The sequence below is a fragment of the Balaenoptera acutorostrata genome, chromosome 6 (assembly GCF_949987535.1).
Source record: "Balaenoptera acutorostrata chromosome 6, mBalAcu1.1, whole genome shotgun sequence".
Lineage (NCBI taxonomy): Eukaryota > Metazoa > Chordata > Mammalia > Artiodactyla > Balaenopteridae > Balaenoptera > Balaenoptera acutorostrata.
Window position 1 is genome coordinate 78,228,042 of NC_080069.1, and position 24,527 is coordinate 78,252,568.

Consider the following 24,527-nt stretch of genomic DNA (forward strand, 5'->3'; position numbering starts at 1 on the left):
TTTTAAATGGCATTGTTTATTAGGAAAGGACCTTTCATTCTTCTGATCCCTTTACTGGGAAGTAATGTTCATGAGCACAAGTTTTGATTACAGTTGCCTTAAAGACCAGTTTTGAAAAGTCTTTCGTTTACTTGAGCAATAAGTTGGTTACTCAATGATACTGTCAAACTGAGAACAAGAGGAAAGAAAAGTCAACTTAACCTAACCCAAACGAGAACATGTTTCCTGGGATGAGAATGTGTCAAAGGCAGCATAGCATGTCCTAAATCCCTTGTGTCATCAGGGTTGTATCATGTGTTCTGGGTAAATTATCTATTTTGTAAGTTAGGGCAAAGCGTGCTCCTTCAACTAACTGTGAAAGCATTCTTGAAAGCCCATGAAACCTTATTATTCTAATTACCAACACAAGGGGTTGATAAATAAATTATGAGACCAGGTATTATTGTCATTAAATAGACCTTGCTCAATTATTTATCCCTGGGTCTGGGGTTACAGCTCAGAGAGCTGTGCATATTGTACCAGGGCTTTGAGCTCTGAGACCTGGAGACTGGATTACAGTCTTGGCAGGCAGCTTTTGTTGAATGCAATTCAAGGGGACGACACACATTCTTCAGTCAGATATTTCGATGGTTTGAGGCCAATAGATATTCAAAGTTTATCCACAAGAGCCTATTTCATTTTAGCCATGTAGATAAATCCCTTTAAATTATCCAGATCAATACAAATGGGTAGGAAAACAGATTCACTACAGGAAAAATATAAAGAAAATTTTTTGCTTTTTAGTTTTAAAGACTCTGCTCTTTGTTTTTTTGCTTTCTGACATCTGTCATGGGTACTTTAGTGTGATAAGTATCAGTCAGTGTTTATCTCCATACTGGCTAGTTTCTTTTTGTATCTTGTTTCTAACAGCACAGTGAAAGATGTTGTCTTCTGGTTAAGAAATCTGTTATCAGGGAGGATGGGATTGGGTGATACTAGTTTTCTTCCATCCTGAAATCATGCCATCTCATTGTAAAGGTCAGCCCTGAAAATAGTGTTAAGGTGTGTTCTTTCACTGAGCTCTTCCACCCCAATATCCCCTCTTCTAGGCCAGAAAGGTGCAAGAGTGCTTTCTTACATCCCAAGACCATCAGATTAGGGGGATCAAGAATCTGTTCTTGTTTAACAATTCTTTGCCCACCCCATACCCCTGGCTTTGTTTTAAAGTCATCCCCCAGATTTCTGATGAGTTGAGTCTAGTAGTTATTTTGGCCAGGGTGGGAAGTGGGGAGCAGGAGGTGCTAGAATGGCTGGTCAGGGAGCCCTTAAGTATGAAACTTGGGGAAGATCTCTTGAAGAATGGAGGAGGGGTTAGGGCATTAGGGCACTTGTGATTATGTGGAGTAGAGTGAAGTCCAGACTTTCGTTTGAAAACTGTCAGGATATGTATGTTGAGGGTGGAGTAGGGTAGTAATTGGAAGAGAAGTATGAAACTATGCTTAGTATCAGGGATAAATTGGCAATTTAAGAGACAAAAAATAAAAACTTGTTTAGATTGTCCAAAGGAAAATATATCTATAATGACTGATAAGAAATCTTATGAATGCCATGAAAATAAGTTTCTGTATTTGTTAAATGAATTTATAATTAATTTTGTGGTGACTTAAATTTGGTTATAATCCTGACTTCCCTCTCTCTCTTAAATCTTGCTAGTTTAATGTTCCTGTAACATAATTATCAGCTCCCAAAATTTAAAATCTTGTCAGAAATATGGAGTAGAATAGCTATTTCTTTACACTCCTGTCTGCTTAGAGCAGTCATGTTTTCTAATTGGCCACTCAGCTAGAAAGTGATCTAATTCTAATAGGCCAAACTGATGTTCTTTAATTATCTGCTAAACATCAGGAGCAGTGGATATCCTCATAAAATAGTCACCTTATTACGTTTGAAAAACAAATTTTGATTTTACTACTAAGAAGAATTTTTGGTCCTCCATTTATATATGTTTATTATAATAGAGAATGATGTGATAATTCCTGTATATACTTGGTTTTATGAATTTCAAAATTCTTGATGCCAAGTAATTGCTATAACATGATGTATAGGTTCCTAAAAATTTCTACACTACGAAAAATTGGGTAATGAAAACTACAGGGCTTACAGGAAAAATGGGGATGGGGCACAATATTCAGAAACATCATCAGTGACACATTAAAAAAAGATAGAAATTTAAGAAAACGGCAACGACATTTTACACATGTTTAATGGCTGAGAAATACATAAACACTGCAATAAATATGGCAGTTTACCTTAAAAAAGACCTGAAGTCTGCTTGTGGAAATGACAAGATTGCAGTTTGTGAATTATTGTGAAGCGTGGAAGGAGGGTCATTGTAACACCAGCTCTGAATGGATGTGACTTTTCTAACACACGGGGTGCCATGAGGTAGCTGGTTGATGAGGTGTGTGCATTTTGTATATATACTGCTAGGTTTAGATGGATGTGTTTTTTTCTTGTATTCACCCAGTGTTTCTTGTAGATAAAATCACATGTAAGCAAACACAAAATCTGTGTTATGTTCAGATTGTTCCGTAATATAACAATCATGTTAGAACAGATTCTTGGTTTCAAAACAAGTGTTACAGTGGAATTGACAGTGTAATAATTCCTTCAACACATTCACATCTATAGTCTCATCTTAGTCTCGCCACCACCCCAGCAAGCAGGGAAGCAATTGCCCAATTTTTGTTTGTTTGTTCGAGAATCCTGACCTGTTAAAAGCTACACAGTAACCGGAGGAAACTGTGCCGGAGCTTGCTCAGGTGTGTGCGAGTCCCGAGCAAGTAGGCTTTCCTCTGTGAAGTGGGATTGCTCCTCAACGTGAGTACAGAGAGTGACAAAAACATGGGCAAAGTTATAGAGACAAATCACAGAGGCTGGGTTAGGACTCAGGTTACTTGATTTTCAGCTTAGATCAGTTCAACATTTTATAAAGTGTCTGCTAAGTACCACACTCACTCCTGTCTTAACATCTCTAATACATAGTTAAAGCTTAACTGTGATACGGTTTTTTGATTGCATGGATCTAAAAACCCAGCCATGAGAGCTCAGTTTATACTTGTTGATGGGGCTTTATTGAACATTTTAAAATGTGTAGAATGTCCTAGAAACTGTTTTTCAATTAATCTTCACAGCCCAGAAGTCATGTCAAATGTCAGGGTGTTTGACAAGGCCAGCCTAATAAATCTTCTTCATTTCTAGAAAGCTGTCCTACTAAGTTTCTGAGAAGACTAAAGAGAAAGGTGCAATCCCAAAGTCGAGGAATGATTTTTCCTTTAAGCATTAATTGATGTGGAAAATACAATTATTAGATACTCCCTTGTCTCTATCTATCCAAATTATGCCATTTAGGTCTATTTCAAGAAGGTTTCAGTTTACTAAACACCTCCTATGGTCAAAGTAGTGAACAGTGCTGTGAGAGATACAAAAGGACAAGATATTGTCCCTGCCATTAAGGAAATGATGTGGGAAGTCTGTTTGATGACTGAAGAGAATCTTCTCTGTTGTGCTTGTGTTTTTATGGCAGGTCATGGGTGGGTGCACATGCACAGGTGAGTAATGGGGCACAATTTTCTAGTTATCAGCTAAGTTAGCAGACATGTGCTGTTTTCATCACTGGGTATTGTAAAATCATGAGTTTAGCAGTGATACTAAGGAACACAGAAAATCCTTCACCAACTTAAGGATGAAGTTTCATTTTTCACTTTTTAAAGAGTACTTTGTGTGTTGTTTATTTATAGTCATGTGTTGAAGGGGCTTGTCTGTAAAACCACATATTCCAGGGGCCTCCCAACTGACGACAGCATTGTACCTGTAGAACCAATGTCCAGGTTTGGATTATCCCTTGGTTCTCTTGGGTTATGCCTTTTACGGCCCCAGAGAGGTCAAGGCAAACCTGTACTGCCTCTATTTTAAATATTCTTTTCATATCTCACACAAACAACAATAGCGAAAATGACTAAAAAGTTTACAAAAGTTGTAGTATATTTAACATGTTCACTTTATCCGTTTTGATGAATTAATGCTTTTTACCACATACACAAAGACACTAATGTGACTACTGTAAATGTGCAAATATTTGGGAATAACGTTAAAGTTTAAATTTGAAGCCCTTTTGGAATGTGAGGCCTAAAAGTATTCCTTTCCTTTTCTCTCTTCCCTCAACCCCATTTGCTTTACAGCATATGATTTTTCTGTTTTAAGTCATAATTGCTTTTATGAGATTAAATACCAGTTCAATAAGTGTGTTCTATGTCAGTTTGTCCTAAACTCCCTGCCCTATTTTTTTAAAAAAAGCAATCCTTAAAAAAGAAGGAAAGCAAGTATTTTAAAATAAACATTCTGACCGCCAGAATCTGAAGTAAACTTCAGATTCAATTTTATATGTGGTAGAAATGAGAAGAACTAGGGTTCTCTATTTTGACACTTAGCATAAATTCCTTGCTTTTTGATGACTCCAGCTGATTAGTAAGTGAGACTGAACTATCTCATTCTTTCTGACCAGAATTTAAAAACTTAAACATCCATTACAAGTCCCAAGGTTATGAAATTCAGCTTACATTCACTTGTTAAGGGTTTGAAAGGGTCTAGAAGAAATAAGGCAGTAGACCTAATAAAATTAAATATCCACTACCTTTATACTGTATTAATCTCAACCCACCGCCACCCACCCCTTATTTTGTTTTATTTCCTCAGGGAAGCAAAAAAATTTGTGAGTGAAAATGAAGGGGCTCTTGGGAAAGGAAAAGGAAAACGGTGGTTTGCATTTAAGATGATGATGGCCAAGGTAAGTATTTTCTTAGCTCAGTTTGGTCGATGCCATTTATGCTCAGTGGAAGCCGTGTTGCCCCCGAGGGGTGATAAAATTGGTTCTGTTCCGAGTGAAAAAAATGTTATACGTTATGTCTATACATAGGTACATATACAGTAGATAAAGAGTATTCTGCATTACTGAAATTAAGAGAAAGGGATAATTCAGAAAAAAATTGTCCTAAAAGTCTCTTTAAAGGAGTTAAAATGAAAATAAGTCGATAAACATTGATTTATGGCAAAAGACTGACTTGTGTGCCTTTATCACTTCCAAATGTAAAAGGTTGAGCCCCTTTCATTTTCATTCCCTGGGAGTTAAGGGGTTCTGGGTCAAGGTTTCTTTCTCAAAATGTCTACAAGTTACACGGCCATGTAGCTCTTCTCTACCGTGAACATCAACTGAAGATTGGATAGAAAATAAGAAAAAACAAATGATATGCCAATATAAATATAGATCTTTGGAAAAGATAGAAAAGAAACTAACATTTATTTAGCACTTACTATGTGCCAAGCACTGAATTAAATCCTTCTATAAAAATCGAATCTTTATATAAAAATCTTTCCATATTTAATTCTCACAGCAAAGTAGGTATGTAGGTATTGTTATCTCCTCTTTACAAATGTTCTACCACCTGAGGCTAAATATATTCCCATAAAGATGGGAGTTTTGTGACTAAAGTTCATATATCTTAAATATGAAATATATAGATAGATCTGTAATATATATTTATACGTCATATATATCATAGATTAGTTTTGTCTGTTTTTACAATTTAAATAAATGGAATCATATAGCATTTATGCTTTTGTTTCTGGCTTCTTTGATGCAATGTTATTTTCATGAGATATGTTCATGTCATGGGAGTTATAGTTCATTTTTATTTATGTGTTGTATCCCATCATATGAAGATGCTGTCATTTATTTATCCATTCTGTTATAGATGAATATTTGGGTTGTTTCTGGTCTAAGTAATCTTTCAAACTCCAGACTTGTCTCAAGTCTTATTTAGGCTCCCCATGTCTGTCTAGCTGACCCATTATCTCAGCATAATCTGTACATGTGCAAAGTTATCTGCCCCATTCTCATTCTTCTTCTTGGTGGTCCTCTTGATCATGGGTAGCTCAACATTGTTGGGTAAAATGGAAGGAAGATCTTTTATAAAAACTAATTTATGATTCTTTTTCTTCTTCCTTTTCCTATAACACCATGCCTTTCCATTTAGCTGACTGTTCTACCTCTACCAGAATGAAAAGTCATAGCACTTACCATCCTGTATAGAAATTACCTGTTTATGTACAGTGTACTTGATCCAGAAGCCCTTCAAGGCAGGAACTATGTCTTATTTATATTTCTTTAATTTCTTCATGCAGTGAATATTTAATTAAACACACACCATTTGCTGATCACCTTATTAGGTGCTAACTCAGTCCCTGCTCTCTTATTGTGTGGTAGCATAAACAGATATTTCTCAGTGGTCAGCATATTTTCTGTAAAACAGAGAGTTAGTAAACATTTTTTAATTAACTTGATCCAGGGGTAGGTGGGGAACAGGGAGGCAAGTGAAACTAGCATCTTCCCTTATTACAAAAAGCAATATGTGATGCCAGAGCGATCTGTCCAAGCTCATTGTCATGAGATATTTTGGGATGAGTGTGGGAGATAAGCATCTTAACAAACAAGCAGTTGGGTTTTACTGTTGTACTTGGCTTTCTTTTCAGAAATGGGCAAAATTTCTCCGTGATTTTGAGAACTTCAAAGCTGCTTGTGTCCCCTGGGAAAATAAAATCAAGGCAATTGAAAGTAAGTGCTCATTCGATCTCATTAGATGGGGAATGGTGTCCTAGATAAATGTCTCATAAACTAATCAGATGCCTTTCTCAGTTTCTGAATTATTGGAAAGATTAAAAACAAGAAAACAAACAAAGACATTTTCATGTCCTCTTTGCTCACTGTGAAGATTTGCTAGCACTTACCAATCACAGCACTGGAGACCCCATTCCCCCTTCCTGCATTAGACCAAAATATTTTCATTTTGACCTTGTTTTTTCTTCTACACATGGAAGTCAGTATAGTGCACAATGACACTGAATCATCATTGGGAAGGCAGAGATTTTATTTTGGCAATGAACATGACATTGAAAATAGATACTTTAAATATTATAAATTAACTATATTTCAATTAAAAAACTCATATACAAATATCAAAAAAACAGAAAATATATATTCACTTGGGTGTTAGACAGTAATCGAAATGAACAATGTCTAGAAACAGTGAAGAAATCTTAAAGTATCATTTCCAAACCTCTGAAGTAGAATAAGCAATAATCATCCAGGAACTCACTATATGAATATCATATTGTGCCTTCATTTTGTACAATATTCATAGTGTACAGAGAAGGCAGGAGAATATACTCAATCAAAAACCTATTTAGTATAGTGCTCTAGGCTTAGAATAAGGCAAATAAAAATTTTAAAATATTGTAAATAATGATAGTATGTCATTTCTAAAATAATAAAGAGTATAAGGAAAAGGGGATAACATTTAAAACAATTTTGAGCATAATCTTGCCATATTCTGGTTTGTAATAGTTTTGACTAGGATCTGATTTTCCTGCATGCCCCTCCAGATAGCAGGGCAGATTTTCCTGCTGGCTAAATGTTGCGTTGCCTAATTAAAATGGAGGCTCCACAGGGAGATAACACAGTTGATGGATATTTCACTGACAAGACTGGGCACGTTTTAGGAGTGACTATCCCTCAGTCCTCTGTCTCTCATTATCAAATGGCAATGAATTAAAATACATCAGCTCATTAATTGAACTTCCTCACACATATTCCTGTGCCATCCCTTTCTTGCCTTATTTTCCACCTCAACACTTATCACTATCTAAAATACTATGTTACTGTATCTCAATTAAATTTAATTAAATTTAAAAATAAATTATTAAATAAATAATAAATAAAATAAATTAAAAATACAGTAATTTCATTTCATTTTGTGTTCATTTCTTCCAATAGACATGAAGGCAGAGATTTTGTTTTGCTCTTTCCCGGATCCCTAGACCTAGAACTTGCTTGGCCCTAATGAATATGTGTTGAATAAAATTAAACAGAAGACATTTTCCAAACGTCTACCATTCTAGGAAATGGAAAAAAGAAATTTAGACACATCAAAAAAAGAACAGTCATCATGAAATTCTTAAGTTTTAACTGTGCAGCTAAAATATGGTACCTTGAGAGGCATTGTGAAACAAAAGGCCCTTTAGAGCATTAAGATCCTGATACAATGTGTGTTGAAAGAACTCTGGATTTTTTTCTTGCTTTGCTACAGATTTGCTGTTTGACTCTGAGCCAGCCATTTAATCCCTCTGAGCCTCAGTCTACTCATTTATGAAATGATAAGGATGAATCTTGATCAGTTATGAGATGTATCCCAAGAAATTTGTAATTAATGATAGCTAAAATATATACAATTTGCAAATCAGTCTATCTCAATAGCAATGTCATGCTCACTTGTGTTGCAATAGCCTATCTTGAGTGGGATAGAAACAAATGGAATTATTTTTATGGCCAGAAAGTGCACATAGGAATGAGTTACACATATGACCATAATTTATCATGTGTGTCACAGTGGGAAAAACATATTGAGAGCTACTCAATAATACTTTCAGTTATCTTCCCTTCTCCCCTCTTCCCTCAGAAATTTGGAGCAATCAACCTGGACAGTTCAAATAAATGTGGATTATTTTCCACATTTATTTTTTGATTAGGTTGTCCTGATTTTTTTCACTTTTCGCGGTGCTTTTTGCCTCACTGTGGAGAATTGACACTTATTTTCCATTCTATCAACAATCACCATAACAACCATTTATTGAGTGCCACTCAGAAACCCTACAAACATTATTTCATTTAATCTTTAACATGCCGGCATTGTGCATATTAGCTTTCTGTTTTAGACTTGTGGTCAATAACTGTCCCAGAATAAGTTAGTAGAGGAGCCAAGATAAAAGGTGAAGTCTGTCTGGGCCCGAAGCTTGCCATTTTCTCAGTGTAGTGTACTGATTTTTACTCTGAAGTAGATTTTATAAACTTTTTCTTTTGCACCGGGTCCTAGAGAAGATTAGACCAGGACAATTGCATGATAAGTAATTTCAGATTTCCTTGATAGTTATCCTATTTGGGGAACTATTTCCCACTTTCTCATGTATTTATTTTTTAATGAGTTATTTATTTAATTATATATTTCATAGTCTATAAAATATGTAATGTATTAAGCTCTTAATGATAGTAATAAGTGCACTGTATACTTTTGGATATTGCATTAGTTGAAGAGTATGAAACCTATCTAAGAGTAGATTAGCAGAGTCTTTGGGTTGGACTAACCATCTCATAGAAAGTACCTTACCACAGATAGGGAAAGCGTGTGTCTGTGGTGGTCTTTCAAGCTGAACTGAGTGAAAGGTGGAAAGAAATGGGACATGCAATCAGTTTATGAAAGGTTGGGGTCTTCTTGCCCCTTTCTGGCTCTATAGTTTGGGCAATCCTTTTATATTTAGGGCTCTCTATTTCCACATTTGGCTTTTCCACAAAATTTAGTTACAATCAGTTTGAGATGTCCATGTAAGCGTGTGAAGTTCTTTGCTTTATACTCTTGAGTTATAAGTTATTGAAACAGTTAAATGGAAAATAGACTTATACTAAGAGAGGACTGAATAATTTACCTTCTCTGCAAATTTTTTTTCAGAAAAAAGTAGATTAAGCATGTACCCTATTTATAATATCTATACTTTATATTATAAAACTAATATAAATGCTTTTCTCTTAAAGAAATGGCCATTTAATCTTATAAAAGTTTCAGAAATGTTATTATATTCCTTTTAAAGGTCAGAATCATCTAACGTAATATCTCATTTAATCTTCTGAATAAGCTTGATGTGATTGATTAATTGATTGAGCAAATACTCACTTACTGAGTGCCTACCATTTATTAGGCATGTTTCTCGGCACTGGGGATGCAATACTGACAAAGACAGGCAAGGGTCGATCTTACATTCAAATGTGTTGATATGTGCGTGCATGGGTGGAGAGACAATTCATAAAACACAAGCAAATAAATAATGAAGATGATTATGGACTGTGGTAAGTGGCAAAGAGAAGCACTCTCTTCGTGCTCCCCTCCCAAAAGTCTTTCTAATCCGCCATGCTCTCACTCACTGCTCCATCTCTAAATAAATACTAACCAAATATTTTCTAAATTTGGTTTTGAAGGAGTCCCAAATTACCAGCCTTCATTAAGTTTCCACAAAGCTCTGTCCCATACTTGGCAGAATCACAAGAGGAACTCAAGTCAAGTCTAAAACTCATGCTGTTTCCATTATGATTCCAGTAGGACCTGGATCCCTATACTAGTGTGGACCAGGTACTCACCTGATGACTCCCAACTTTTTTTCATATAAAAAATAGCTTTGATAATTCTCGTCATGGAGGAATTCTGTGAAGTTCTACATCACATGGTGATGCTGTGGCGTTTTACTATCATGCCAGCCGTGTAAAAGGGCCCTGCCTAAAACCACATGGTTACCTGCAGAGATGCACCTTATTAACCACATGGCACTGCATATTTTGCTAAAGAAGCTGTGCATTTGTGCTCCCTGGAGTACAAGTATAATATATACCTCCTGTGACTCCAGCATTACTGTTAAAACCATGGATTAAATCATTAAATGTCTTTCAAGCTGGAGATTACAAGTCTTTCTAAGAATCAAAATCTGCTTCTTCCTAATAGTAAACTACAGCATCAAAGGTGTGAGAGACCTCTTCTTTTTTTAGACCAGAAGTAGCTTTAGACAGACAACCTTAAGCACAGAGTTTAAACTGCATGCTTCCCTGCTGGCCTAAAAGCACCAGAAAATATAAATTGAATTTGCCACATTTAATTCCCTATCCCTAGACCAGTTTGAAAGAAACTGTGCTTTGAATCCTAGCCTAACAAGATGGTATTTATATTGTACTTTACAGCAGGTGATTTAACTGGTCTTTTCCCATTTAGAAATGTTCATATTTATCTGCTTGTCTTATTTCCCATCTGTTCAAGAGGAAATTATACATGATGGCAGACTACAAATTACTCTGCCTTAATAATAAATAACCAGAGGGAGAGATGAAACTTTAACATTAATTTAAAGGAAACACAGAAAATTCAGGAATAAGAATATTGCATAAGCTTTAGGCCTCACTTTAATAAATACCAAAGACTGTTTTCATATATTAATAATTTACTAAGGAAATAGCATTTATTAGTTAGATTAAAGAGAAAAGGAATTGGTCATTTATGGGCACAATCCAAATTTGTGAATTTGACCAGCCTTAGCTGATTGATGGATATTATCTGTATCTATTCTTTCACAAACACATTCATTGCCTATTTATTCTATGTAGCATAGTTTTTTTTAAAAAAATGAATTTAACTATGATTATACTTGAGGAGCAATAGAGCACTGTGGATAAGAGAAATCGAGATTTGGAGTCAGACACCTATAGATCAAAACTATCTGATTTAGAACTCTGGCTCCATCATTTACTATCTACGTAACTATCAATACATATGTAACCCTGGCTCCATCATTTACCAGGTGTGTAACCTATGGAATTTAGTCTCTTGTAAAATGGGAGTACAATAGATTCCCCTGGCAGGGATTTGATGATAATTAAATGAATTAATTAATATACAGAGATCAAATAGGTATCTGGAACAAAGATTCATTAAATTTTAGCTATTATTATTATTAATCAAGTCTTGGATCAGTCAACTGCTGTGTTTAAGCTTTTGATTCCCCATCCACACAGTAGGACTAATAATTCTTAACCTTATCAGGTTGTCGAGGTAGTAAAATGAGTTGATGCTGGTAATGTTCTTAGTATATGTAATTGACCATCAAAATATGTTAGCAACTATTATTATTATTCCTCATTATTGTTCTTTACAAGAATAAATCAGTTTTATTTGAGAGACTAAGCACATGGAAATGACTGTTCTTTTTAATTATGCTCTTTTAGGTACACTATAGAAAGGTTTCTTTTTTCAGGAAATGCCTGTTCCAGTCAACAATCTCTAGGAAGATAGAACTGCTAGGATAAATGAACATGAAGAGGGAAAATGTCTTCTTTTTCATTTTTGTGTTGAGAAAGGGAAAGGGCATATGGAGCTTTGATGTCAACTGGTTGATTTGTTTTCTCTCCTTTATGATCTTTGATCTTTGTTTGTTTTGTTACTGTTCTTTCCCCTTCTGCCACTGGTAGGTGTCATGCAGAAGGAACATTGTCTTCTGGATACTTTGGTCTCTTTGACCTGTGTCTAGGTCTTTCCTACAATCACTCTGGTTTTAATGAAATCTGTTTTCTTACAATTCATTTTCTTTATACCTAGGATTTTGTAAAGAAAAGCCTTAGCTGTCACTTCTCAACTTCCAAATAAAATTGTTGTGAAGCCACTGTTAAGTCTATAAACTGGAGTTTGGAAGCTTTGGAGTCTAAACTTCTTCACCCATAATGAATATGGATTATACATAGGGTAGGGGGTACTTTCTGAAACATTTTTTTTTTATTGGAGTATAGTTGCTTTACAATGTTGTATTAGTTTCTGCTGTACAGCAAAGTGAATCAGCTATACGTATACATATATCCCCTCCTTTTTGGATTTCTACAGAGTGAAGTAAGTCAGAAAGAGAAAGACAAATATTGTATATTACCGCATATATGTGGAATCTAGAAAAATGATACAGATGAACCTATTTGCAAAGCAGAAATAGGGACACAGACGTAGCGAACAAACATATGGACACCAAGGGGGGAAAGAGGGTGCGATGAGTTGGGATATTGGGACTGACATATATACACTACTATGTATAAAATAGATAACTAATGAGAACATACTGTATAGCACAGGGAACTCTACTTAATGCTCTGTGGTGACCTAAATGGGAAGGAAATCCAAAAAGGAGGGGATATATGTATACGTATAGCTGAAACATTTTAATTTGCTTCTCTTTTTTTGCTTTTAGGTATATTTATACTCTTCCCTCATTTGCCAGGGGTTGTGTATGGGGGACTGGGAAAGGGTGGGCCATGGTGCTAATTAGAAGAGCAAAAGTGTAAAAAGCCAGTAAGGAAGGAAGGAAAGACGGAAGGAGGGAGGAAGGGAAGGGTGGGTCAGTATCCTGTGCTCAGAACTCTATACCAGAGGGTTTCACGTGTGTTTCCAGGGAAAAGCTTGCCCTGGATACCTAAAGATGAATGTTGTTAATGAACAACTGGAATGACTAACAAGCTGGAAGTCCACTGCCTTCAATAAAACATGACGAGTGAACCTGGCTGAGGCAGCCCTCTGGTAGTTGATACCAGAGAACATAGATAAGGGCCATGAAATGATATGAAATCACTGGGAGCCAGGTGGATGATCAGATGTCCTAGGAGGGGACGATCTGCTTCAGCATTTCTGCAGACAGACCAGGGCATCTGGTTACAACACATGGGGGGCGTGTTTTTCAATATCACACACTTTTAGAAATCTTATAGAACTCTGAACCCCTCTACAAAGTGAAATGAATCCAAATACTCAGACTTAAAAGTAACTGATTTCTTTCAAAATGTCCAATTAGACATTGAATTCCCTTTAGGTTTCTGTAAAAACTACCCCAGTACGGGGTGGGTGGGGGTGGGTAGAGATTTCTAACTCTTACCTCTTAGTAATGGTAGCTGAGTCTTAGCTAGGTACATGATAGCACAGTTTAAAGACTGTATCTCCTGGCCTCCCTTGGTAAATTGTGGTCATGTAACACAGTTCAGTGGGATGTTAGCAGAAGTGATGTGTTCAAAGTCCAGTTTATGCCCTTAAAAGAAAGGATTTGCCTTCCACTGCTTTCCCCTCTTTCCCACTGGCTATCATATGAATATAATGGAATGAGCTGGAACAGCTATTTTAAACCACAAGATGAAAGCCGCATGTAGAGAATTTCACAGCAAGAAGACTGTAGGAGGCTGAGTCCCAGATACCATAGAGCTACCATATCAGCCATGTCATAGTTACACTCAATCTGAAACATGAGAGAGAAGAAGTCTTCTATTTTATCTTCTTTGTGTTTTTATTTTTTATTTTTATAGTTGCATTGAGGTATAATCAACATAAAACAAATTGCACATATTTATGTATACAATTTGATAACTAGGGGCATATGTATACACACATGAAACCATACAATCAGGAAACAAAACACACACTTCCCTCACAAAAGTTTCCTTGTGCCCCTTTGTAACATATCCCTCCATGACCACCACCATCCCCAATCAACCAGCAATCTGCTTTCTGTCACTGTAGATTGCATTTTCTAGAATTTTGTACAAATATTATTATGGAGTATGCATTTTTTGCCTGGCTGTTTCATTTATAATTATTTTGAGACTTATCCATGCTTTTGCATATATCATTAGTTTCTTTTTATTAGTAGTATCCTATTGTATGTATATGCCACAATTTGCTTATCCATTATGGACTTGTGAGTTGTTTCCAGTTTAGCTTTGGGCTATTACAAACAAAGCTGCTATGAATATTTGTGTACAAGTCTTGGGTTAAGACATGTTTTTATTTCTCTTGCGTAAATAACTAGAAGTAGAATAGCTGGTCTACTACTATGGTATGTGTTATGTTTAACATTTTAAGACACTGCCAAACTGTTTTCCAAAGTGGTTGTCCTAATTTCCATTTCCATCAATAGTGAAAGAGAGAGTTCTAGCTGCTTCACATCCTCAGCAACATATGGTATGATCAGTCTTTATTTCAGCCATTCTAGTAGGTGTGTAGTTGATTTTCATTTCCCTGGTGACTAATGACATTGTGCATCTTTTCAGGTGCTTATTTTCCATTCATAAAACTTCTTAGGTGAAGTGTTTTTTCAAAATTTTTGCGCATTGTTTATTAGAATGTTAGTCTTCTTATTGAGTTGTAAGATTTTTTTTGTATATTATAGACCCAAATACTTTGTCAGATATATGTTCACATATCTTTTCTCCCATGCTGTGACTTACCTTTTTATTTATCAGAATCTTTGGAAAAGTGAAAGATATTAATTATTATAAGGTGCAATTTAAGGATTTTTAAAATTTAATAGCATGTACTTTTTGGGTCCTATTTTTAAAAAACCTTTGCCAAACCCAGGGTGACCAAGATGTTATGCTGTGTTTTCTCCTAGAGTTTTATAGTTTTAACTCTTAAATACTTAAGTCTATGACCCATTTTGAGTTAATTTTTGTTAATGGTATGAGGTAAGAGTGGAGAGTTTTCATTTATTTTTGTTTTATTTTATTTTACATATGGGTATTTAATTGTTCCAGCATCATTGTTGAAAAGATTATTTTCACCATTGAATTGCTTTGTCACTTTTGTAAAAAGAAATCAACTGATTATATATGTGTAGGGCCATTTCTGAATTCCTATTCTGTTCCATTGATCTATGTTTATCTTTATGTCAATATCATACTCTGATTACTTTAGCTTTGTGGTAAGTTTTGAAATCAGGTAGTATAAATCCTCCAATTTTGCTTGTTTTTCAAGGTGTTTCTGGCTATTCTTGGCATTTTCTTACAAATTTTATGATCAGTTTATCATTTTATAGAAACTACCTTCTGAAATTTTGATTGGAATTTCCTTGAATCTATAGGTAAATTTGGAAAGGATTGCCATCTTAACAATATTGAGTCTTTTGTTCTGTGAACACAGTATATCTCTCCATTTATTTAGGTCTTTTAAAATGTCTCTCAACAATGTTTTACAGTTTTCAGTGTACAAATTTTGTGCATATTTTATCAACTTTATCCCTATTTCATATTTTTGATGATATTGTAAGTTGTGTTGTCTTTTAATTTCCATTTTTGATTATTCATCGCTAGTGTACAGAAATGTTATTTATTTTCAAAATTTAACATTGTATCCCATAACCTTGCTAAACTCACTGGTTAGTTTCAGTAGCTTATTAGAAATTCTTTAGGATTTTCTACATAGACAGTGAAGTCATCTATGAATAAAGAAAGTTTTATTTCTTTAAAAACAAAAACAAAAAACTACCACAGCGTTATGAGAAATAAGTAAGTGGTACCTAAAGAGTGGGCTAAGTTCTGGAAATAGAGGTCTGACTCTCATGTGAGCTTGGCCTCATCTTAGTAAGCAGAGGCTGAAATTTGCTCCACATGAACCTCCCTCCTCCTGTAATAAATCTCCTCCATCAGTAATGCTTCAAAAGCTAGAGGCCTACAAGAAAACCAATGGTCCCCAGGAGGTGTTTTGCTAAATGAGTCAGGACAAAGGGCCTGATGCAGTGGGTAGCTGAGAATGTTCACTGATTCTTCTTGGGCAACTGAAAATGAAAACTGGGAAGACTGGGAAAACTAGCAACTTGATGTTGAATCTTAAGTGATTTTCAAAGAAACTTGGCTTTTGTTAATCTATGAGATCTCAACCTGAGACTCAAATTCCGGTTTTTTCTTCCTCTTCCATTCTCTGATTTAAGAGAATGTTTTTGTTTCTTGACTCAGTCAATAAAAATTGCACAGATCATTTCACTTTCCCTGGGGTGAGTGCGAGCTGACAGCACATTCTTGCCTATGCCCTCCAAATTCATTCCCCAGACCCGAAGTGACTGTTTAAAGGTCAAGTTCCCCCGCCTCACCCCCACTGCTTAACACCTGTCAATGACTTCATCACATTTAACATAAAATTCTCACTTTTTACGTTTCCCTAAGAGACCCCACACACTGTGGTTTGGTTTCTTTCTTCATCTGTATCCATCACCACTTTCCTTTGTTCATTGTGCTCCAACTGGACAGCCCTTAGGTTTGTTCCTCAATTGTCCTGAGCTCTTGCTTCCCTCACGATATTTGTCCCTGCGCTTTCCTCTGCTTGAGCTGCTCTTCCCCAGCTCTGGGCTTTGCTGCCTGTTCCTTCAACTTCAGATCTGTGCTCAAATGTTACCTCTCTGGTATACCTTCCGTGATGAGCCTACCTAAAGCAACTCCTCTCATAATTTTACCTTCTTCCCTCTAGGACTGATCTGGCTAAATTATTATATATACTTTTATAATAATATGATTATATGTAATATATATATTATGTATAATATATAATACATATGTCATATACATATATAATACATACCTATATGATATATATCATACATAACATACATATATACTATGTAATACACATAATATATACATGTAATAGATGATATATAATATTACATATATCAAACATACATATAATGTAATATAATATGTATTATGATAAATGTATATTTCTTTATTTCTTTTAAAATTATTGCATATTTGTTGTTCCCACATCTCACTAAAATGTAAGTTGCATTAGGGCAGCAACCCTGTCTCTGATATTGTGTTTCACATCTAAGATAATTCCTGACAGAAGATAAATATGTGAAGAGTAAATGGACTTCAGCGTCTATACTACCTGTGAAATGCCATTTACACAGGAGGACAGCACAGGATGGTGTATAGGATAACCGTCTATAAGAGATGTGGTGAACTTTTTTGAGAGGAACATTGTTGCTTGAGAAAAAGGAGGAAGAAGTTCAGTAACTATCAAAATAATTAGAATGCTGCTAACTACTGGCCAGGCATTGTAGTAACTGTAATAGGGAAGAACCTTTGTATTCTATTACATTAATCACTAAAGGGATGTTACCTATAAGCTTAAATTATTCATAATGGCCTATTTTTGGGAACCCTGCCTTCCAGGTAATGAGCACTAAGCTAAAATACCTTTGTTTAGCTCGTGGGAAACATCCTGACCAGGCCCACCTGTGAATGACTGCAGGAAGGGAGAAATGAACACATCCTCTTCGGAGGCTGGACGGAACCAGGAAATGTTTGGCTTTACTCCCTCCCCTTGTCGTATAAAAGAAGCCTGAATTCTGACTCAGGCAAGATGGTTCTTTGGGGCATGACTTCACCATCTTCTCGGTCTGCTGGCTTTCCGAATAAAGTCGTTATTCCTTGCCCCAACACCTCATCGCTCGATTTATTGGCCTGTCCTGCAGTGAGCGATAGGAGCTTGGACTCGGTAACATAACCACTTTATATACCTTTGCTCACTTAACTGTGTTAACTCAAAGAATAAGATGGGCTCTTCAAATAGCAATCCTAGCTGCCAAGCAAAAGGCAGCTTTCTCTTGGATGGACTCTTAAAGATGTAGTCATTGTGTAGAATGCCACTGTAGTCATTCTACACAGCTACATCTACTTCCATCATGTTAACATTTTCTCCTTCTGGATAGAAAAAGAAAATGCTAGAGCCTGTAAAGAAAAGAACCCGTGTGTTGCAATGAGAAGACTTATTTTGGAAAGCACCAAGACATGGCTTTTGTCTTGTTTTGACCTTTCTTCCAAACTTTTATTTTCTTTTGAATAGGTCAATTTGGCTCATCGGTGGCCTCATACTTCCTCTTCTTGAGATGGATGTATGGAGTAAATATGGTTCTCTTTATCCTGACATTCAGCCTTATCATGTTGCCAGAGGTAAGATTCTGACTTCCAGTTTACAAAGCATGCTGAAACAAGCTTCTTCTGCAATCACTCTACTAAAAAAAGCTCTTTTCTTTAAGAGTAAGATGACTATCTAGCTACCTATGCTCTTAGAGTCATAGTATTTGTAACAAGGTTAATCTTCAAAATGGTGCCCATGAGCTGCAGGTCCTAATCCTTCTCCAAAGGGTACGTGAGCCTCCTGAAATCATATATAAAATGTGTGTATTGTGTATGTTGAAATGAATATTTCTCTGTGGAAAGATTCATAGATTTTATCAGATTCCCAAGGTGGTCCCTGTGCACAAATATTAATTGCTCAAGAGGAAGACTTTGACATCTTGTGAGTTCATGTGAGTTCATTTATTTTGCCAAGTTTGCTTTGAAAGAGACATTACTTAATGCAACTCAAGGCATCCAGCTTTTCTGTCTGAAGAAACACAAGGTGAGCAAATTTTTCCAGGTATAAAATAAGATACGCCCCCCTCCCTGCCCCATTCCGTGGGTCTCTTAAGACCAAGGTCAGTGAGGAGAGTAAAACTGATAGTGGGTCCAGGTTGCAGAAGAAGACAAAGCCCTGAGCTGGGGTCGGGGGAGGGGGGAGATTCAATTAACTAAGACCAAGAAGCAAGACTGAGGTTGTGGACTTACCCATAAGAAGTTAAATGACTCTGACTTCTTTGGATGCTTATCATACAGAAGTTGGGAGGCTTTATTTAACCTACAAAGGGTCTTTCCAGGTACCAGTATTTCAAAGCCAGTGTATTTAATACAGCATTGGCAACAGCCAAAACTAATTGTTTTGAGTGACTTTTTATCCCCATCTTTTAAAATCAAGGCCAGCTTTTATATCAAGCCTCCCCACAAGCATAATACTAATACTACTAGTGCCTTCCATGCATAATGAGTTTCAGCTTTTAACAGTGCAAAGCACTTACACTTCTTTTACTTACTGAGCTTCACAACAAATTTATAAAGTAGACTATAGAAGAGTTTTTCTTTCTCCATTTAAAAAACATGGAAACTGAATTACATAATGCTTATTGGACTTAGCTAATACCACAGGGTGAGGTTTTTTTTAAGCTGATCTGGGACGAGGACCCATGATTCTTCTTTTGTAACAAGATTTTGCACCTTATTTTGCTCGTTTTATAATCTTTGAGCTAATTCTGGGGGTTCTGTGGCTATCTGGCTCGTAGAAGACAGCGGACATAAATCAGAAGTCCTCAGACTCCTAAGGTCATAAGTATAGTTCATCTCCGAAGCAGAAACTTTCAGGCAGTGCAGCCCAATGTATGTATTCATCTATTTCAAGTTAACCCCCGCTTTGTTTTTGCTCATCTCTCTAAGGAAATCTGAAACTGCATCACCAGCTACTTTGATGCTCCCCAGTGTCAGATGCAGGGTATACAGGGAGTTTTATCAGCTGCATTTACTCTTTCCCTGCCACAGCATGCTGCTTCCATGTGGAGGAAATGAAAGGTTGTAGCGAATTCATTCTAACTTTAGGAAATTGCAGATGCCTAATGTGTAGTGGAGGGAGCTAATATGCGTTCGATTAGGTGTATTCCTAGAACTAGGAAGTGTATTGGTTTTGGATGCTTTTTACAGGTTGTGTTAGGTGTTGAGGGGTATCCTGTTTTCTGGGCATTGATTACGACTCCAGCAAATGAACAAAAGAGGTTGGGCTCCCTGCATGCTAACTTTATAGACCCAACAGAGGGCAGGACTGGTCATCTCCTGCCAACAATGCTACATTTTTCAGGGGCCCCCACCCAGCAGCCTCACTCAGCATTCCTCTGATGCATTTGCCCTTTTGCCCAAAGTTCCTGTGTCACTGCACAAACTGGAGACCCTGGTCTTCTCCGTTTCCTGTGGCCTCCAACTCTGGGGAAAGATAGTCTGAGTAGAACCCACCCTCTGTTCTGTTCAGTCTCAGGAAGCCAGAGGGGCTGCTGTGGAAGCCATGCAGTTTGTGTGGAGAGAAGGAGCAGGGGCTGATTTGCAGCCCTTGCCTAGTCAAGTTCTGCACCCAAATTTCCATCCACATTCATCCTCCCTTGGCCCCAGCACCAGGGAAGCGATGTCTTCATGTCTCACAAGAAGCAGCATCTGCTTGGCCAACCGTGTGTCTGCCCTGGGGCTAGAGGGGTGGGGTTTTTTCCCAGTTTTCACCAGTGCTCCTAGTATGACCCTACTCTTGCCCCATCTCTGGCTGGCTCTGCCCTTAATCATATCTCTTTAATCTGGTAGCACAAGGTAAACCTGAATCAGCGGTGAAGCAGATATGACAGTCAGGGTATAGTCTTCCCGCCTAGTTGACACCCTCTAATGGTATGAGTGATTCTCTCTACTCCTCTCTTCCCTGACATGAAGGAGAGACTCTCCCTCCACCCCACCCCTGAGGGGTATTCCCATATGAAGAAGTGCTTAGTACGGTTTTCTTGAACACTATAATCCCCAAAAGGCCACCTCTCTCCTTTCCAGACCTCCTAAATGAGACCAGTTTAGAGGTGGTGGTGGGTAGGTGGGCTCCAGCAAGCCCTGAGCAACGTGGTTGGCTCGACTGCTGGTGGTCTGCGGAAGTCAGAATGCAGGGTCCTTAGCATTCCCTTTGTTCTTAACTCTGGATTTAGTAGTCAATTCCCAGAAAATGGGACCCCACATGGAAACCCACAGAGTCCCCATGAAAAAGTTTCAAAAGTGCTTTTAAACAAAACCGTTTGTGATCACATGTGTGGCTCAGACTTTGTTTCCAATTGTTAACTGCTTTCTTTGTTTCTCCATGTAGTACCTCTGGGGTTTGCCATACGGCAGTTTACCTAGGAAAACGGTTCCCAGAGCTGAAGAGGCATCGGCAGCCAACTTTGGTGTGTTATATGACTTCAATGTAAGTGATTCCACACAGCTGTGTTCATAAGCGGACAGATTTTTTTCCATATTCTGAAACTCCATGGCCTCCTCTTCTGAGGCCAGATGAAGGTCTTAAGAGAGATGTCTCTGCTCAATTTAAAAAAAAAGAAAGAAAGAAAGAAAAAAAGAAAGAAAAGAAAAAAAAAAGAAAGAAAAAGTAAATAGGGTTTGGGAATGTGATAATATGATTAAATGGGAATATAGACTATTGAATGAAGGTGAGCTCAGAGTTCAAAGACTTCACATGAATATTATTATCTCTGACTTTGAAAAAGGACAAAGGAAGAGTTTACAAATGTGCTTTTTGGAAAATCTTGTTGGATTCTTCGGGCTTTGATATTTCATATTCTTCACTTCCTAAACAAATCTGTTTAGCATTACTGAATAGTCAATACTAAATAAAGCTAAATAGTAAGTACTAAACAATACTAAATTCTAACTTCTGTATAATATGAAAATGAGCATCACTTGATCGTGGTACCCAAATGAGCGTCATTCCATTGTAGCACTAGAATGAGTATTACACTTCGAGCTCCCCTAGGTGGGGATTATTGTCATGGCAGGGACTCATTTCTGCCCATTGAAAAATCATTTTGGAGTGTGATTCAATTCTGTGACAACAATTCAATTCCACACATTCTTTTTAAAATAGTGGCCAGGTTAGAGATGTTTGGAAATGTATAGGATGAGAAAGTAGCACAGTGGAGATTGGGGAATTAGTAATTCAGGAATTTTTAAAGAGTAGAAAATGAGAATAAAATTTTATGTAGACCGGGGAATGAAGGAAGGAGAGAGACAATAAAGTCTTCATGTTTATAGAATTAATATGCATATTTCACAGATGCTTTGAATTCTACCCTCAACCTCTCTAAATCGTGAGCTTCCTAAAGAGGGGCTTACATCTGCTGCATCTTCTTTGAAGCCCTTAACATAATACTCAACCAATAGAGGCTTAATGAATCTTGTTGACTGGGAATCCTGAGCAAGGGGGAGGATTTGTAGATCATTGAGATAAGAACCAAAGAAATTTATGTGAGCAGTACCAGCAAATGTAAACTTTAGGAAAGGTTCTCAGTCTCTGAGTAAACAAGGCAGCTATAGAATAAGCATAAGGCAGAGCGGCAGCCCCAACTTTGTGGCCTTTGGAATCTTAAATCACACCCGTCAGTTGGAATTTTCATTTCCAGTCAACATTTATTTATGGAATATAAACAGGCACTGGTTTTACAAAGATGAATGTGACATGGCTCTTGACCTCAAGGTAGTCATGACAGTAGAAGAAAGATACATAGGCAACTAGTATACAGTGTGTTCCACACTTAGAAAAACGATGGAAAAAAAAAAATACTGGGGAGCCCTGAGGAAGCGGTTGTCAATTTTGCTAGGGTGTCTGGATTTCAGAGAGGAGATAGCCTCTGAGTTAGATTTTACTTCTTTTATTTCTTCTTTCTATCACTTCATCTTCTTCCATCTCTCTATCTTTATCTCTCTCTCCTTCCCCCCATTTACATTTCAAATAATTTATTACTATGTACCCCCCAAACTATTTTTATTTCTCATTCTCTTCCTCTGATTAGTTAAATAACAAGCTTCCAGTCTGGTTAATAAGAACAAGAACTAATAATATTATTGGCATCTTCTGTTGTTTTAGTCATGTCAAAGAAAGGAAGAACTAAAAATATGAACAAAAGGTCTTTTGGCTTTTAAACATATATTTTTGAAGTTTCTACACTTATAAATTTGTCAAGTAACTGAAATAAAAAGTTTTGCAAACAATGTCCATTTGAGATTTTAAAGGTATTAATAACTTGAGGAAGACAAAGAGGAAGGTGGCACTAAGAGAGCTGCTATGGGGTGTACCAGAGGGTCTAGGAGGTGAATACAGGAGGAAACTAGGGGAAAGGTTTGGGCAGTGAGTGTGCTCACCAAGATTTTATTATTGCCCTCGACAGCTCTCATGTCCAGTTTGGTGAAATACTATTTACAATGGATAGAAGAAGATGGAAATAGGAGTATCCTATGTTACTCACTTTCCTTTATAACTCTAGGCCAGCCTAGAAATTATTCTAAGACAATGAGAGATTATTAAAAGGTCAAGAAAGAGTCATTAAAGTGATATTATTCACTTATTTCTTTCTTAATTTTTCTGTGTACTGTGATCACTCGATTATTTGACATATCACAAGATAAGAGTTTTAAGAGAGTGCCCTTAGATCTTCTATCCCATGTCCCACATTATAAAGTTAGGGAAACTTTGAGTCTCAGAATCATTTTTAGGGTCTTATGGCTAATAAAAGCCTCCTAATCTAGTGTTCGTTCTATGTCTTGTATCACATCAGTAGTTTTTCTGTCATAATTTCCAACATCCTTCTCACTGACAGTTTCTGGAACACAGACTGACTCCATTTAATGCTGTATCTCACAAGGGGAGAAGGGGTTGAAGCAGTTGGATCCCATTTCCACCTTTCATAATAAACATGCAATTCCTAAATTAGCTTCTCAAATAGAAAGGTTCAATATTTACCCTTGCCTGAATTCTTTACTTGCTCCTTAGAACAATTACCTCATAGAGATGCCCACTCTGTATTATAAGATGATCTAAGTGGACAGCCCAGTATTTCATCTGTCATAGCACCATGGAGGAAACCATTGTCCAGATGTCCTTGAGATCCCTGGAAACTCAGAATTCTGCACTTCCAAAGAGCCCAGAGATGCCAGGAGAAAAAGACATGTTTCAGGCCCAGGGTAGAGATGACTGGGGCCTAAATGATCTAATTGGAACATGAGCTGGTTTTTTGCATCTAAGAAGATTAATGTACCAGCTTAGCTAAGCAATGCCATATAGATGCAGGTGAAGAGAAGCAGAATCAATTTATAGGACACTGTAAAATAGATGCAAGCATGACCTCTTGTGGTAGAAGAGCCTATAGGTTGGTAAGGATTTGAAAACCTTTGGGCTGGAGGTGGCGAGGTTGTGCAGGGGGAGCTGCTTCTCTGTTGAGTTCATATTAGAACCTTGGAACTTCTCTCTGGACCCCCTCCCCTAGAAGTATCCCCTTGGAGCTCAGTGCTCTGTCACCTGTAAGCATGTATCATAATTCATCCAAATTCCCTTTAATTAATAGCAGACAAGTACCATGTGATATATGCAAAGTCAGCCAGTCTTATGGCCTCTCAAGGT

General features: G+C 36.9%; 1 protein-coding gene across 10 annotated transcripts in view; it reads left to right on the top strand.

The window, feature by feature from the left end:
* The window catches only part of TMC1 (transmembrane channel like 1), a 379,606-nt gene that overhangs the window by 298,327 nt on the left and 56,752 nt on the right, over window positions 1-24,527 (top strand). For all 10 annotated transcript variants that reach the window (XR_009008543.1, XM_057547720.1, XM_057547721.1 and 7 more), the window contains 4 exons: window positions 4,735-4,825; window positions 6,568-6,649; window positions 18,321-18,427; window positions 21,225-21,323. Coding sequence is in view for 9 of the 10 variants with exons in the window: in XM_057547720.1 (XP_057403703.1) it covers window positions 4,735-4,825; window positions 6,568-6,649; window positions 18,321-18,427; window positions 21,225-21,323 (379 nt within the window). In the remaining variant the exon portion in view is untranslated. The remainder of the gene's footprint in view (window positions 1-4,734; window positions 4,826-6,567; window positions 6,650-18,320; window positions 18,428-21,224; window positions 21,324-24,527) is intronic.